We start from the raw sequence: 18,725 nt of genomic DNA on the forward strand, positions 1-18,725 counted from the left end.
CTATGGGATTCTGATCTACTGTATATGGTTAATGTAAACTAATTTTTAAGAATCCAGATAAATAGTGACTCATAGATTTATTTAGCCTGATAACAAATACAAGGCTGCTATGTTGGCTACATTTTATTATTTTTGGTATTCCTAATGCTCTGGCATTTTTGGAGCCTTAATCTTGGAAAGACTGCCCCTCCCAGGCTATCTAATTCCTAGAGGTGGTGAATGATGCCCCAGTAAGCCCACCTTTGATAAACAAACCAAGCAATCCAGAGCCCACATCCCAACTGTCTTCTTTATCAAATTCTCACATAATTTTCTTAAGAAAATGTTTATCATTCTGATGGTATTCAACAGCCAATGAATATTTGGACATTAAGAATTTGGGGCCAGTTATTTAAATGTTAGATTATGCATGAATAATTCAAGTTAAATTCTTAAACATAGGTGATATGTACTATATTTCAAGAGAAAAATACAATATATTCTACTCACTCTGGCTGAGTGGCTCAGTTGGTTATAGTATTGTCCTATATACCAAAAGGCCAGGGTACATACAGAAGGCAACAGATTGATTTTTCTTTCTCACATCGATATTTCTCTCTCTCTCTCTCTCTCTCTCTCTTTCTCAAGTCAATAAAAAATCCTTTGGTGAGGAGATATATATAGTAAAGATTATTTATACATCTGGGCTATATATTTTTAAGTATTCGTTGCTAGAATTTCAGAAAATTGATGTAAAATTAGTAGCATCTTTTGACAGTAAAGTTTATGCAGGATTATTCTTACTTACATAACACTTTCTACACTCTTCAACCTAAATTAGTAGACATCTGAGTAAAAACCAGAAATTCCTGGAATTACATTCACAGATTCCGCCATTTTCTATTGCCCCATAAGGTCCATATCTTATCATTTCGCTGAGACATGAATTTGTATGTTATGAGCTTCCAAGCTGGTGTGAGAGTTTGCCAGTGAGTAACCTATATCCAACCACTCAACATCAACCTCTCAAAATGATTTGTAGCTCACTATTAATGATTGTGTAGTATTTTATGGTAGAACCTATATTCTATAGTGGTATATTCTTGAATTAGTGATGTGTGAAGGCTTAGGGATAGATTTTTCAAGAAAGCCCTCGTCAAAAATGGCTTTTTGTCTCTAGAAATATTTCTAAGCTCATGTTTAGTTTACATGTATTTTCCATCTCAAGAATAACCACCCTCCCATTCCAAGGTTACATACTGTTCTTCACCTTCATTCTAATGCAAAATCCTCCTTACTATTTAATCAACTTATATTTATTAAATGGCTAAAAACAGTCCTCTGACAAAAATGTTCAAGCATTCTTCATCACAGTTAAAGATTAAACTGGGATTTTTCCCTGTATATGTGAGCAGGATTTATGTGGAGTGTTCTATTGAAATAGCTCCATTTAAATGTGAAATAGCGTTAAGTCAAAACGATCATTTAAGTCACTTCTAACAAGAGAATTAAAAAAGAATATTTACTCTCACTGCAGCAAAAGAAGCCTTTAAAGCTTCCCTCTTAACACTTTATGCTCTCTTAAGCAATTACATATTAATTCCCGTTTATCTAATTGAACAATTAAATGAAATACATTTGTTTTGACAGAGAAATACTGTAAATATATCAGTAAAACAAATTATCACCTTATAAATACTACCCACAGTTCTGATTGCTATGGAGCTGTGTTGACAGCCTAAAGTCATAAACTAGACATACAGTAAAACATCAAAGACATATAAACTTGGGTAGCTTGTGGTTCTAAGCCTGTAATCCAGCACTTGTAATACAGTAGACACTTTAAGACACAAAGTCTCTGGAATTACAAGTATATTTATAGCACAGTATTTTCTTTAAGGAAATTATGGGCTAAGAATCACAATTTATATTTTTCCATCCTTTTACTTTCAAATTTTCTGCTTAAAATATCCTTAAGTTTTGTATGTGCCTCTTGTAAATAGCATATGGTTAGATAATCTTTACTTTTAAATGAAACTGACTTTATTTACATTAACATCAGTACTAAATATTTTGGTTTATTTCTCCATTTAAGTATGTTGTTTTCTATGTATCCCCATATGTCCTGTGTTTCTTTTTTTCTTACCTTCTTTAAATTTGTTTTTATTTTGCTCATTCCATAATTTCCACTTTAATATTGAAAATTTTATACTTTTTCTGTTCACTTAGTAGCTACCCCTGTAACACAAATGCATAAAAGTCTTACATTGATCGATATCTTTACCCTTCTTATTTACTTTAATTCCAAATCATGCTGGAGCAGTTATTGCTGTTGTTTAGTTTAATGATAATTTAATTAACTTCTATAATTTAATATACTTCACAAAACATTATTTATTATTTTTAGTCTTTTTTCTTCAGTTATTCACATATTTAATATTTTTTCATCTGGCATCATTTTCTCTATCCCTTTAAAATTTTATCACATGAGAATCTGTTGGGAATATAACTACCTTAAAAAGTACTTTCACCAGATATAGAACTTTAGATTGATAGTGATTCTCTTTATGCAGATATTATGTTACTTCATTGAATCCTGATTTTCATTATTCCTTTTGAAAATTCTCCTGCATCACTGTCTTTCCTTTGAAAGTAATCTGTCTTTCATCTCTGACTAGTTTTAAGATCTTCTCTTGCCTTTGTTGTCCTTCAGTTTTACTGTGATATATGTGGTTTTCTTTAAATTTATCCTGAATTTAAATATTTCTATTTTCTATCAATTCTAAGAAATTTTCAGACATTATTGTTTTTCATATATTTCCTCTTGTGATTTTGCTCCATTCTCATCCTTTGATTCTGATAAGATATATGCTAGACTTTCTCATACTATTCTCTATGACTTGTTGTTTTTACATTTTGCATTTCCTTGCCCCTCTGTATTTATTTTGATTGATTTATTTAAATCAATTCCCAGTTCATAATTTTTTTTCAGCAATACCTAATCTAAAACTAAAGCTGATCTATTGAAGTTTTCATTTCAATTATTTTACATTTCAGGTTTTATTTGGTTTCTTTCTCAAATATGTTTTGACTTTTTTACTTGCTTGCTTTTTATCTATAGACTTAATCTCTTTTGTCCCTTTAAGCATTTGCTAATTCCTATATATGAAGTCTTTTGGGGTCTGATTCTACTCTGTTATTGCTGTTGGCTCTTAGTTTTAATGCCTTGTTTTGTATTGCTTTTTTGCTTTTGAAATGAGAGCTGATATTAATTATGACTTTATGAGACTTCTATTAGACTTTATTTGAAAGTGAATTCCTCTAAAGATTATTTCTGTTTGCTTCTGCCAAGCATCTTAAACCATTATAATCTAGAATGACACTTGCCTTAAGTTCTTCAAATCACCTTATTTGGGTAAATTGTTATAAATGCTGGCATTCAGGATATAAATTGATACAAATGCTGGCTTCTGTTGGTGGATTATCACAAGAGATATGTTTCCCCTGTCCATTCAGTATCATCCTTGCAGCTCCTGAGTGGGCACATACAAGAGAAATCATTTTATGTCCCCCTTACATTGACACTGTAATTCTCTTCTGTCCTTACTTTAATAGGAAGACTTCTGTTAAACATCCAACTTCTGGTAAACAATGAGCTTTGTCTTCTATCTACTGTGTCTTTAACTCAATTTCACCAGGCTTAGCAACTATCTTCAAGATGAAAGCTGGCTTCGGTATTTTGCTTATTTCTCTGGGTTCCTGCTTTCATTCACTATTTGCATTTAAGAGAGTCTTATTAATTTGCTAGTTTCTCTGTACATGTGCTTTTCCATAGTAACAGAAAGAGAAGTGGTTGTTGTTGTTTTTTGTGGGTTTTTTTTTTTCTCAAAGGCAATAGGATAAGTCACCAGAGCAACAATTACATGAGCCTTCTTATTTACCACTGTTCTAAAGGCAAGAAGATTCTTGGAATAAACTAAAAATTATAAGCAGACGGGTTTCTATAAACAATGAAATCAAACAATGTTAGAGCTAGATGTCAAGTCACATTATCTAACAATAGGGCAGAATATTTAAAATTGGGACTTCAAATTCTGGTATTTTCCACCTTGAACTGTGTTTATTATGCAATTGTTCAACACTTCACATGCTATAATGTGCATGATACTTCTGAAGAATTTCTTATACCCCAGCAATTGAGAAAATATATATTCCTTGCTTATAAAATATAAAGTGTCCCATTGATTGAGGCTGAACTTAATAAACTAGTTCTTGGAAAATAATAAAATTCAGTCAAATGGCCAGTTAATACTCAATTTCAAATAATTCATTTGAGTGTATTCATTCAAGTGTATACTAGGAGAATATTTTCAAGGTGTCTTTGTTCTTAGATGATTCATACCTTATGTGATTAAGCATATTTGATTAGTTCATAGAATAAAAATAAAGTGAGGCTAAACATAGGCACCTGGCATTTTATCCAGTGGAATGTTATCACAATAGCTATGCACTCTTTGCAAGGCTGGAGAAACCCTCCATCCAAAATATGAAGAAGTAAACACGATGCCCCAGATAGGCAAATTTAGATAAGACCAAGTGAATCCAACAAAATTTATAAATGTAACTAATAGGTGTATATAATTGCAATCAACTTTCTCACTTTAAACTGATGTTTCCGGACAGTAGCCCAAATTTTAAATATCTTCCATAAGGCTAATGAGTATCTTTGCTAAACTCATCCTAAAATAATAACCAGCTACGTTTAGCAGAATCAAGAATCTTTAAAACTGAATTTGCTTTACCAATTATGATACGAGTACCACGCCCCACACTTGTGAATCATTTCAAAAGTATAGCATCTCATATACGTTTTTCTATCATTGATGTTTTGAGTCATTGAATGTACTGTTTTTATTAGAGATAATAATAAACCCGATTGTAAAATGAAAGAAGGATTACAGCCTTGCTGATTTCACAGTAACTAGATGACTTACTTTCCATGCTTATTTGAAATTATTCTTATAAGGGGATTTTAGATTACATAGTTTAGACAAGAAGAGAGAGAGAAAGGATTTAAGTAGCAAAAATTTTCACTTACAGAAACAGTACCATCCCAAAAAGTGCTGTGATATGCCCAGTTTCTATGGTGAAGGTTTTATAATATTTACTTTCTATGATAAGGGTTATAAGTGGAGTTCTATGTTGTTTGTTCAGCCTATTATGCAGATGGTGCTTGATTAAAATCTATTTTAAACTACAGCGATTACTGCAAGATGGTGTGCATTAAACAGCTCTCCCAGCTCCATTACAGGCTGTGGGACCGCCGCAGTTTATTTTAAATATGCTGGTAGACGTTTCTAGCTTCTCCAGGGACAATTCAATAGCAGTGATTCTCTTTCCTTGAGAGCTCTAACTCCTGTACTCTGTATTCTTAAGTATTATCTAAGCAACACTGTTAGCACATGTTTTTTTAAAGTGAAAAATTATTGTTTTCTTGTGATAAATAAGTTAAATACATCACTATAATTAAGCAATAAGACATAAGAGGAGGTGGATTACCAGAAGCCTACGGATACCTCTAGGGGTTTTGTAGAAGTAAATCTATATCTACAAGTAAGTTGCCCAAAGCACATGCACTATGTGAAGCTTATGAGAGGAATTTTTTTCTGTTTTGGTATATGTGTTTATTTATTTTGTATGCTTTCATTGTGAAATGAGTCTGTGGGGTATTAGGATTAGAGTTAAGGCCTAGCCATGTATTTAGTTACTACGATTTTCATATAACTTTTATATGTGTTTTCAGATGCCCTTCACTTTGTCATTCTAAGCCTTTGCCCATTGCTGTAGAATAAAGGAGTAGAAATGGATGATGATCCATTGCATGTAAGACACTATAGTGATGCTGTGAGAATAAAAAGATTCATGGTACTTGGTCCTTGCTTTCAATGTGCTTACCATTGTGGGGAGTTTATATGTTTACATTTCATGGTTTCTTCTATATTCTAAAGATTATGATGTTGGCATTAAATTTAACTCTCCAGTCTTGGGACCCTAATAACTTTATAAATATTGTACTCTAAAACAATGCCCCATACACAATACCATACTGTCTAATACAGTAACCACTGGTCATGTATGTCCATGTACATTTAAATCTAACTAATCTAACTAATTAAAATCTATATAATAAAGAGCCAGGGTCCTAACGACCCTGAAGGCTCGACTAGACCGGAAGGCAGTGCTGGGTTGCAGTGGCTGGGGCAACTGACTGGGGCCGCTTTGGGCACCCTGACCCAGCACTGACTGCCTAGGGGGCTGCGGATCAGGCCCGGAGAGAGGCCTGCAGAGAGAGAGGCAGGTCTGATCCGTAGCCTCTGTGGCAGCCATTGATCAGAACTTGCCTCTCTTTCTCTCCCGGCCTGGCCAACAGCTGTGCCTCCATTTCTCTCCAGGCCTCTATCGGGGCTGCTGATCAGCCCCACCTTCCCGCCTTTCTGATCAGGCCCTGTTGATAGGCCCAGAGATGCTCTTTGGCATAGAAACTGACCAATCAGAACCAAATCTGGGTCAACTATGAGGAGCCAATGGCTGCCTAGGAGGCGGAGCTTTTGACACTGACTGGCATAGAAACTGACCAATCAGAACCAAATTGGCCAGCAGAGGAGGGCAGTTGGGAGCGAGATCAGGCCTGCAGGGAAGGGCAGTTGGGGGCAAGATCAGACTGGCAGGGGAGGGCAGTTAGGGGCAATCAGGCAGGCAGAGGCAGTTAGGGGTGATCAGGCTGGCAGGGGAGAGCAGTTGGGCGCTTGATCAGGCCGGCAGGGGAGGGCAGTTAGGGCAATCAAGCAGGCAGGCAGGGGCAGTTAGGGGCAATCAGGCAGGCAGGCAGAGAGGTTAGGGGCAATCAGGCAGGTAGGCAGAGGGGTTAGGGGCAATCAGGCAGGCAGGCAGGTGAGTGGTTAGAAGCCAGTGGTCCCAGATTGTGAGAGGGGTGTTCAACCACTGGTTTAGGCCTGATCCTGGCAGTCGGACATCTCCCATGGGTCCCCGATTGGAGTGGGTGCAGGCTGGACTGAGGGAACCCCCACTGTGCATGAATTTCATGCACTGGGCCTCTAGTTAAATAAAAAAAAATGTTCTCAAACTGTGCAGAGAACATTTCCATCTTTCCAGAAAATTCTATGAGAGTACTACTCTAGACTTTAGCAGTCAGGGCCTCTTAGAAAATTAGGACATAAAATTATGCACTTTCATTCATCTAAGTAAGAATTTAGAATCCAGAAAATACTCAAAATTAAGGTCCAGAGACATAGTACAAATCCATTTAGCTAATTTTTCCACCACAATCATATTCATCATCATTGTGTTCATTCCAAATAGTGGTCAAAAAAGCCAGATATCTTTCATTATGCAGTCCGTTACTTGCATGTAAGGAGATCCAAATAATAGCTACATAATGTATCTTTCTTGAGGGAGGTTTTGCATATGAACAATGACCATGTGTTTTTCAAATATATGATGGAACTACCACCAGAAAAGTAGGCCTTACACATTCCCAGTTCATTATACAGAACCTAAAATAGCAGCTCACTCCTGTATCCTCCCAAACAAAAGAAAAATGCAAAATAAAAACAATTCCCCCACAGATCAGAAGGTAATGGCCAGTGGTCAAGAGGCAGACAGCCTTACCATTCATAACACTGCCCGCGCACTTGAATACATTAGACACCAACCACAGCAGGGAGTTTTCATTCCATTATAGTGCATCCTAAAGTGAAAGCAAAGCTAGGATGCAAACCCAATAAGTCTTTATACAAAGAACATTGAGCAATAAAATAAATGAGTCCTTTCAAAGACTTTTTTTTTTAATAGAGATCTTTCATACATAGTTTTGTTTTTTTCTTCTTACATCAGCCTTTGATGAAAGCCAAGGTATTATCTTAGATCATAGTTCATTTCTATGAGGGAAATTCTGTAAATGGTCAGAATATTACAATGTAAGAATACAGTTTTAATGATCTAGTTTAATTAGAAAGGAAAGGCAGTGAATCTTGAGAAATGAATATTTTATGTGTGTTCTTTATGTTGGTCCTCTTAGATGTCAGTTTTCTTGGATGGCAGGTAATTCAAACTGAGTTTCACACGAGTATTTAAAAGAAAGGTATATCGATATGCTCTTGCTTTCAGGCATGGCAAAGAACAAAGTGATGTAATGTTGTGACTGGCTGACAGTCTGGCCACAATGGGGATGTCACCCCAGCTTCACAGCTTGGTGCCTCTCCAGTATTCAATCAGAGATACAGTTGAAGCTCCAGGGTGATGCTTCATAACACAGAAATGGCATCTCCTGAGCCTTGAAAATGTGGAGGCTGAGTCATGAAATGCTTGCTTCTAGTAAATGAAACTCTCAGGTTGAGCAAGGCTGATCTGACTAACCCTACACAAGCCAGGAACATGGGGAAAGCCTCCAGTCAATGAACCAAATCAATTGGTTGCATGGAATTGTTTAGAGTTTCCTACAGAGTTGCTGTACATGGCCTCTAAAGGGTAATTTGTTGTTTTCATACACTTGATACTTAGAGCTTCTTACTGGCAGTAAGCAGGAAGTTCTCCTGCTTCCTCAGATCATCTCGAGAAAGTAGGGCCATGTTGTCAAATATGTCCTTTCTGTTACAGCTGGGCATTACATCCAGTAGAACTAAAACTTACACCATACTGTCCTAATATCAATTTCAAAAGGAAAGAAGCATGGAGTTCAAACACAATTTTAGACAATAGAGGAGAGAAACTATTAAATAATTTGGGGAAATGTTTAATAATAACATCTATATTGAATCATAAAAAAAAATGTATCTCTATGATTGACTTTTGATTACTTTCCAAAACTCATTAATATACTATTATCTGCAATCATGGAGATTTCAGTGTGCCCAATCATTAATTTTTTAGTTAAAATTTAAAATGATAAAGGCCTGGAGGGGGAAGGAGGAGAGGTAGGAGTCAAGGGGTCAATGGGTATGAAAAAGGGGACATCTATAATATTTTCAACAATAAATAAATTTTTTAAATGAGTCCCAGTAATATTCCATATGGATAAACATTCATTTCTCTATACTTTGTTTCCTATTTCTAAATATTTTCATTCCTTCATGAAACATGACCTCCAATATCATGATCACTCCATTTTTAATTTGCTTTATTGTAGACTTTCTTGACTTCTTTTTCTTTTTAATAAATATTTTATTATTGAGAATATAGGAATGGTCATGTCTACAAAATTTGGAAATTATAAAAAAATATAAAAAGGAAAATCACAAAGACTCAGCCTTATAACCCGAAGAAATTACTATTAACATGTCAAATACTTTTTAAAAAAATCTATCCATGTTTTCTGTCTTCCCACATATTGTCATCAAGTACTCAAGTAAAATAGTGAGCCTTAAGTTCCTGTAACAGAAACCATTTATGCTTTGATTCATTCATTCTTTGAATTGTATTATTATTTTGTTATTATTTTAATTACAGTTATAACACATACAAAACACTTACTGTATGTCAGGAAACGTAAGTGCTAGAGAGCAAAACCAGTAGTGGGCCTGCCCTCTCTGTGCTTATATGTGGAACAGGAGAAGATCTAAATACATAGATTGTTGTATAATTACAAGTTTGATATGTAGGGAAATGGAACCCTTGGAAGAGAAAGTGCTCACAGTGAGAAATCAACTCAAAAAGTCCATTGCATTCAGCCATGTGGCTCGTAGTAACCTTGTTGAGAGCTTAGTGATGATAAGGCACATTAAGTGAGTTGCAGAGGCTGCATACAGGCAGCACAGACAATCACATGGAGGAGCTGGTGGTGAAGACAAAAAGGATCCGCCTATATGTATGTAGCCTTGAGGCAAAGGGAAGGTTCGCTTGTTTGGTTTGTTTCCTAAGTATTTCAATGCCAGTTGGAGAAGTAAAGTTAAGGGTATAATTGAGGTGTCTCCTACTCGTAGGCATTCTGATTTAATCAATGCAAAGAGAGCCTGGGTATCAGGATATTATTTAAAAGTTTCCCAGATGATTCTAATGTGCAGCCGTATTTGAGATCACTGTTATAGGTCATAATTGCCTATATGTTTAGTTTATAGTTATTACACCAGTTTTCCCAGTATCGACTCAATCTCAACATGCCAGTCTTCTGACAGATTCACATGGGACCAACCATTTCTCAGACTAACCTCTTAGCTCCATCCTAGGGAAGTTATCTTCTAGTGTTAGTCTACATTAGCTTGTCAGCTCAGTTCAGAGCATCCTGTCTCCATGGAGAGGTTGATCTGCCTCAGTAGACAACTTAAAAATGGTCATCTTTTAACTATCTCTCTCACTAAAGACAAAGAAAAAGAATTCACTTAGTTTTTATCCTGCCTTGGTTTTGGTTCTTAGACAAATCTTTTAAACTGTGACCATATGGCATCACAAATTAGTACTAAGGTCATTCCTTTCCATTCATTCAGGGAATTTTTTTTTTTTTTGGAAGTTTCTAGCACCTCACGATTAATATTTGAATGTCATTTTAAAGTTTTAGAGATCATATAGTATCATATATACCATCTCACAAAATGACGCTGCAACTGGTTTGCAGAAGAAATAGAGGCCCAGAGAATTTATGTAATTTGCCCAAGATGGCAAATTAGGGCATGAGTGCAGATCCTCTGACGTGGTACCCACTGGCCTCTAAGGATGTCCTGGTTCCTCTTCAACAATGGCAATTATTTGACACAAATAACCCCGCCAGTAATTTATCTGAGTAAACTATACATTACATTATGTTTACAGAGAAGAAAAAGCAACAGCAATAACAATAGAAGGTGAGGGTGTAGAATCTCCCATGATAGTGGCAGCTCCATCAGGAAGTAATGTTCATGGACCTTTATGTTGGTGGGAGAGGCACTTGGAAAGAGGATTCCTGCAGAAACAGCACTACTTGAAAATCATGTAGATTCATATCATTTTAGAGCTAGAAAGAAATCCTAGCCAAAATCACTCCTTCTATAGAGATGGGTAAAGTGGCATTACATATAATTAGTTCAGATCAAAGTTAATATGCAAATGCTTATGTCTTAAGTACATTGTGTGTGTTTTTCCACTTGCGTCAGAATAACAATTTAAATTATCTGAATATTCATACTCGAACACCATGGGAGAAAATAGAATCTATTTTTAAAGTGAGTATAAAGCTGTTCTAGAAATACTAGATTCTAGACTTACTGGCCAACATGGTAGCCACTAGCCACATGTAGCTATTTAAGTTTAATGCCATTAAAATGAAATAAAATATAAAATTTTGTCTTATTCGTGATATCTTCCACTTCCCTTGCTCATTTGTTACATGTGGCTGGTGGCTACCACACTGAATTGTGCGGATTATAGGAGTTTACCTTCATTGCAGAAAGTTCCATTGGACATCACTGACCTACAGTCCAGATTATGCCATTCTCTAAACCATGAGCATCCATTCTACAGACCTAAGTGCAACATCAAAAGCCATTCAATTTTAATTATTGGGCATGTTGCCCACCATGGTTTAAAAGTCATAATTAGGAAGAAAAGGATAAACTCAGAAGAAAACAAGTTAGACTGTTCATACAGTAGGACTTCTACAAAAGGAATTTGCACCTGTCATAGTTACAATGCAATTTAGCATTAAGCTTCCTAAATAAGAAAAGGAAAAAGTTAAGAGAGTTAAGGGGTAATATTTAACAGTATTTATAATAATAAAAGGGTGATATGCTAATTAGACCAGATGTCTTCCGGCAGTCCTTGCTGAGGAAGTGGGGGAAGCCAGCCCGAGTCCCAGGTGCCTGCCAGAGGAGGGAAGCCTGGGTCCCGGGTGCCAGAGGGAAGCCAGTGCTGGCAGCCAGGGGAAAGAAGGCCTACGCTTGCACGAATTTTTGTGCATCGGGTCTCTAGTAATATTATAAAAAGAACCAATAATATTATTTTAAAGCTATGCAAATTAGGCAACAGAGGGATGAACATGAAAACTACAAGAAATATGAAGTTTTATCTGAAACACAGCATCAACAACAAAACGAAGTGTCCCTTTGGACTGTCTGTGTTTGTGTGATGTGTACAGATGTCTGTGTAAGTCTCAAAGCAGAACAATACGATGTGTCTCCAAGTTTTCTCAGTTCCTCTATAATTCCCATTTTATTTTTATTTCAGATCAATGGCGGAGAGAAGCGACCTGCCTCTGACATGGGGAAAAAACCCAAAACCCCCAAAAAGAAGAAGAAGAAGGACCCTAATGAGCCCCAGAAGCCTGTGTCTGCCTATGCATTGTTCTTTCGTGACACTCAGGCCGCCATCAAGGGCCAAAATCCAAATGCGACCTTCGGTGAAGTCTCTAAAATTGTGGCTTCAATGTGGGATGGTTTAGGAGAAGAGCAGAAACAGGTAAGATGCAAAATGGAGTGGGAGTCACCACGACTTGAGAAAGTGTATGCAACCCAAAGAGATGGCTTCTGAGGATGTTGGGCGAATTCTTCAGCTGCTGGAACTAAGGCTGAGAAGAATGTGCCCCATCAGAACCAGATTTCAGGAGTCTTTTTCTTTCACAGAATGTTATACTCCTTTATTGCCCCTCTATAAATAGCATGTTAATCTTTGTTTCAAAGTTTACATAGTGCAGTTACTTTTGGAAGGACTTTTATATATTCTCAGCCAGAATTACCTCATTCCTTCATCTTGCCAATGTGATCATAAAGACTAAAAAAGTACTAAAAGTATTTTCAAAACTGTCCACACCTCTCCTCAGCACTTACTATTTACCCTTTTGTCATCAAAACCCTCTTTGCTCTTTGCTAAATGAACCTCAAATTTAAGGGTTTCTACCCTTAGCGATTCCCTAAAGACTGCCAGGGAATGTTATTATTAAATCCCACAGACACCATATTTCTAGGCTGCGTTAAATGGGACCAGATGCCTGCTTTTTCCCTCTCTCGCGGATTGCCATGATGTGACTGGGGACCATACTTAGGGAGGCCACATGAGACAACTTTGCATCTCAGCCCAGAAGGTCTTAAGGAGGATGGGAACCGAGGAGAGAGAGCAAGTGTCCAGTATATAGATGTAGCCCCCCTCAAGCAGCATTGACCTCATAATTCTAAACCAGAGACTAGATTGCCATTGCTAACATCTAGAATTTAATTGTCACAAAGAAAAAATTAGATAAGCATTATCATTAAAGTATAGTTATTGAAACAATTCTGTGGATGCAGCTTTAGCTGTTACAGAATAGTGAATTGCATTAATGATATATCAGTTCCATATTTGATTCTTGATAGAGACATTTACCTTTCGTCATTAGGTCCAGGAAAGTATGTAAAAACCAGAAAATCTCAAACCTATGTACATCTAGATGTACCTGTATATTGTAAACACATATCAGCATTTATGGTGTATATAGTGTTTTATCCTTTTAAGAATGTTATCACATGATTTATGCCATTTGTTCTGCTCAATACTTGTAGACACTTTAATTCAAATTTTGCAGATTATGAAATGGGGCTAGATAGTTCAATTCATTCACTTATTCTTTCAAAAAATATTTGTTGAGTATTTACTATGTGCCCCAGGCACTGTTCTAGACACTGGGGATATAGCAGAGAATGAGACAGAGTTTCTATTCTGTTGAGTGATTTGTCTAAGATTAGATGGTTGGTACATAGAATTCCTGTGACTGGAACGTATCACTCAACATACAGTTCTTGTCTGACAAAGTCTGACATCAATTACAGTTGTAATGACAAAACCAGGTGCTAAGGAAACATAGAACCTACCTCCCCACTTCTCTCCAACATCCCTTTGCTCTAAGCCAAAGCTATCTTTTACTCTCGGAACTCTCTCTACATATTCTTATGCCCTTTCCACGATTGTCAGCCGCAGGGCATGGCTTCCTAGGCCTCTGGGTGGAGCACCGTGCTGCCCGGATGGAACACACACTCCTGAAGCCTTCTCTATGCGCTCAGTTAAACACCCATTTCCCTAATACGAGAATAGTTGACATTGTGTTTGTGATTCTATCAAAAACCTAATAGAGTTGGTTCAGGATTTTAGAACTGGTTTCTATCCTAACTCAGATCAATGTGCTCTCACAGTCGCAAAGCGGAGGTGTGGCTCCTAACTGATGCTGGCCATTCACAGTAAAAGTGTTGCAGTGACTTCATTCCTTCACCCAGCAGAACGTCGCTAAATGGGAAACCATGCACTTGGACCAGGAGTCCCAAAGCCGCTCCTGCGCTCTGGCTTTTGTGATCGCAATCCCTCCCTGCTCCACCCAGGATGCCACACACTCCAGACATACCTCTCCCTCTGCTTTGATAGCCCCTGACCCAACCCCTCTCCCCCCACCCCCGACTCAGCCCCTCTCCCCCACCCCCGACTCAGCCCCTCTCCCCCACCACCCCTGACTCAGCCCCTCTCCCCCACCACCCCTGACTCAGCCCCTCTCCCCCACCACCCCTGACTCAGACCCTCTCCCCCACCACCCCTGACTCAGACCCTCTCCCCCACCACCCCTGACTCAGCCCCTCTCCCCCACCCCTGACCCAGCCCCTCTCCCCCACCCCTGACTCAGCCCCTCTCCCCCACCACCCCTGACTCAGCCCCTCTCCCCCACCACCCCTGACCCAGCCCCTCTCCCCCACCACCCCTGACTCAGACCCTCTCCCCCACCACCCCTGACCCAGCCCCTCTCCCCCCCACCCCTGACTCAGCCCCTCTCCCCCCCACCCCTGACTCAGCCCCTCTCCCCCACCCCTGACCCAGTCACTCAGCAGGGAGTGTTATTCCAAGCGCCTCTGTGCTCCCTTAGCTTCTACTTTGTCAAAGTTGTATTTCAAGCAACCAGTTGCCTGTACTACTGGCCATATGACCCTTCCTTATTATCTTTCTGACCCCAGGTACCTTTTCCTAATTATCCCACCCCCCTCACGAGAGGAGGTCATGTGGTTTTAAGATCAGTGGTTTTAAAAAGGCAGAGGTCTATAAAGGCCTTTCCTAACCCATGATTGGTCCTTCACGTTAGCAATATAAAAAGTCAGTACTTGTAGCCATGTTTCTGGTGGAAAAGAATAATGTTCTTTCTTTATTTTTCAATTACAGTTGACATTCGATATTATGTTCGTTTCAGGTGTACAGCATAGTGGTTAGACATTTAAGGATTTATGTTCTTATTGTGAGAGTTAGGTAATTCCTCAAGGCAGCAAATATAAATATGTAGGGTTTAACCACTAATTCTATTACAATGGGGCCTTTTATTTTTATTATAGCAAGAGGGGAACATTAAGATAACATTTCACTCTCTTTTTTTAATATAATTTTTATTGATTTCAGAGAGGAAGGGAGAGGGAAAGAGAGATAGAAACATCAATGATGAGAATCATTGATTAGCTGCCTCCTTCACACTCCACACTGCAGATCGAGCCCACAACCCAGGCATGTGCCCTGACCGGGAGTGGAACTGTTACCTCCTGGTTCATAGGCTGGCTCAACCACTGAGCCACACCAGCCAGGGCCATTTCACTGTCTTTTTATCTGATCATATAAGGCAGCTATTTTCAACCTTTTTCATCTCATGGTGCACATAAACTAATCACTAAAATTCTGTGGCACAATCTGATAAAAAAAAATAGGTATAATTTCGATTCATTCACACTGGATGGCTAGTGTTATGTTGATTGTTGATACTTTTGAAATTTGACAATCTAAAGGAACGTGGTCAGTGCCCCTGGCTAAATAGTCAGGTATTGCATGTTTTAAAATTCTTGTGGCCCACCCTTTGAAAATCGCTGGTATAAGGTAATTACAGACCCAAAGAATGTAAGAGTCACTATTTTTGACTGTCATGGTAAAAAGAGAAATTACTCCCATGGCCCCATTCTGCCTCTCAAAATTGGGGCTGAAACTTTCTAATAGAGATGTGATCACAATGATCATTTAAAGCTTTGACATACGATGGGAAAATGTTTTCCTCTTTCTCTTCTGAATTTTATTTCAAGCCTAATAAGTAACTTTGGGTTCTCTCTTAGTGGAAATAGTTGAGGGTCTTTTGGAGAATTTGTTTTATAAGTAAAGGATGAAATTAAATAATGGTTAACCTTATATAACTCAATGGGTATTATAAAGCAACTCCATAATCAAAGTCCAGTGGTTTAAAAAAGTATGGGTTTACGACACACAGAATGCAGGCCCATCCCAGGGACAAGAAGAAAGAGGGTCCAATAGGTGGAATCAGACACGGCGCTTACAACGGAGAGCATATGCATCGACGGGCCACGGCTCTGCTGTTACATGGCAGCCCTTCCCTGACAGTTTGCAGGAATTGCCAGCAAAGCGAATATGCCCTCCTAAGATGCACATTTGAGCATCCAGAGAATTTCAGCAAAATATCCAGAAGTGTTATTATGGTGTATTACCACCTGTTCTTTCCCTTTATGTTGACACATTGTGCCAACATAATGTAATATCTCTGTTTCAAACTTAAATTAATTGTATTTTACTCTCATTCAGTATTCAAATTGGGGAGCACGCAGGCTGCTATGTATTTGTAAAGGCATGTTGCTCGCGCAGATGAGAGGCAGACCGTTAAACTTCAAAACTTAGGACAAATGCGCATGTTATACACAACAGCCCCATGTGACGCGACCGGCATGGTGGAGGCAGCTGGTTCAAGCAGGAAGCTAGGATTTCATGAGCCACCATTGTTCAAAAATCCTGTTGTCATAATAGCCCACAATTAGGAACAGCCACAAAGAGAAACACAAACTGGGGGAAATGGACAAAATTATTGATGGCTTATTAGGGGGCTCTGAAAATTATAATATTTAAGGGAAAACAACCATTAGTGAGATTACAATTGAACGTTTTCTTAGCAGCCGGAGGGAACATGACTAATAGAGCCGCTGTGTGCATACATCACACGCTGCCTCATTGTGGAGTGCGGGCGGACCCATCCGACAGGCCGCTGCAGAGCGCAGGTCTTTATTTTCAGAACTATATGGACTTTGGTCCCTGTGAAGCATCTCTCAGAGAAGAAAACTCACAAGAAAGCTGAAAGAAGCGATAAAAACCCTCCAGGAACACAAAACATCCCTTGTGACTCGTTCCTACCCAAGCCACTGAACAACCTTCACGTATCAGAACTCCCTCCGTTTAAATACTTGGGGAGATGGCACTGAATGTGGGGTGGGGGCAGAATTGTGTTTGGGATGCCAACCGGAAGTTTTAAATGCTAATGAATCGTAAGACAATGCAGAGCCCATTTCAGAAGCATGCTAAGTTGTTTAAAAGGCACCAGATGGAGAAAGGGAAATAAAACATAAGTGTGGTTGTGATGTTGGTCTTTGCTACTTCTCTTTCACTGCCTGGAACTACAGAGGGAGAAAAACAATGCTGTGACAGTATCACGCCCTTTATGTTAGTACTCCTTGGAGTTTCGGCAACCCTCAGCATCTTTTTTATGAGGTTCCAGCTAAATTTCCTGTGTCATCTCCATTCCTTCTGGATCCTCTGATTCTGGTCATCGAAGCCTAGGATCTGAGGTCCGCAGGGACAACAGAGAACAAATCAAGCCCTTCTCAATTAAAGGGTCCGTCCAGCTTCGAAGCAGAAGGGATTGGTCCAAAGAGCTATAAAGGGTTCTTGGGTCCTTTTCAGCCAGGGAAAGTCAGCTCGTAAGTGGAAAAGGAAAGTCACCTTAAATCAGAACCAGATGTAAATGACTAAATGAACCTTAAGTTCCTAATTGGAGACACAGTCGGGCTGTAATACGTTTAGCAAATTACAAACAAAATGTTCTTGTTTACATTACATTAAATGGCTTTAAAGCTCCAGCCAAAGAACTAAATAAACATGCTGTTAGGCTAAAAATGGAGTGGAAGGCCTGCTCAGAGTTTGATGTAGTCAGGAGAAACCACAGCCCACGGGGCCCAGCGAGCGTATTTTTGTAAATGCTAGTGATGTGGTGGATGGAAGAGGAGAGTAGATTTACCTTGAGATCCAGAGCCTAATGAGCAGAGAGCGCTTGCAGGGAACTGTTTGAATACTGTAACATATGCCTTCTTTCAGGATGCATAATTCATATCCAAGGATATTCGCAATAGCGGTTCGGCTCAATAGCAACACCTCATTATTTTATCCCCCCGTATTTATTCCTATGTTTGACGCCTCATGAAATTGCTGTTAATGTGTTTATATAAGGGGAGATCTGACACAAGTGGGAAGAATGTAATTTCCTACTCATGCTTTCCCGCTGCTGTGTCCTCTTCCCCTGGTACAAGTGGCAAGTGTAAATAGTTAATTTGCTTCAATTATGAGCCTGTCCTGCTAAATTAGAAGCAGCAGGGATATGAAGAGCCAGAATTATACTTATGAGGCAGCTGACAAATCCTCCGAGCCCACGGAATCCAATCATTTACTCCTCATTGGTGCTCACACACCCACTCTCTACGTGCTGCCACCATTTCCCTTTTCTCCCTTTCCCCCTTATCTTAGGGTAACATTTGGATTTTATGTCAACAAGACTTAAGGTTAGCCAAAGTCCTGTTGCACTATATAGCATTCACACGTGTTTATCTTGCCCATTTCCTTATAAACAGTATGCCTTTTCCCAGTTTTTTTTAAAACTAGGAGTAAAGGATATGTAAAATAATTGTTCATTTTCTAAACTAAGAAAAGTTCATAGTCATAAAAATTTGAAA

The 18,725-nt window shown here is 38.6% G+C and overlaps 1 protein-coding gene across 1 annotated transcript in view; it reads left to right on the plus strand.

Annotated features, from left to right (window-relative positions):
- TOX (thymocyte selection associated high mobility group box) overlaps positions 1-18,725 on the plus strand; it is a 296,399-nt gene that overhangs the window by 248,651 nt on the left and 29,023 nt on the right. Inside the window, exon 5 of the mRNA XM_070392145.1 lies at positions 12,190-12,420. Within this exon, the coding sequence (XP_070248246.1) occupies positions 12,190-12,420 (231 nt within the window). The remainder of the gene's footprint in view (positions 1-12,189; positions 12,421-18,725) is intronic.

Source organism: Myotis yumanensis, unplaced genomic scaffold (genome assembly GCF_028538775.1).
Source record: "Myotis yumanensis isolate MYYU_CA2020_CCGP unplaced genomic scaffold, mMyoYum1.0.hap1 SCAF_15, whole genome shotgun sequence".
Classification (NCBI taxonomy): domain Eukaryota; kingdom Metazoa; phylum Chordata; class Mammalia; order Chiroptera; family Vespertilionidae; genus Myotis; species Myotis yumanensis.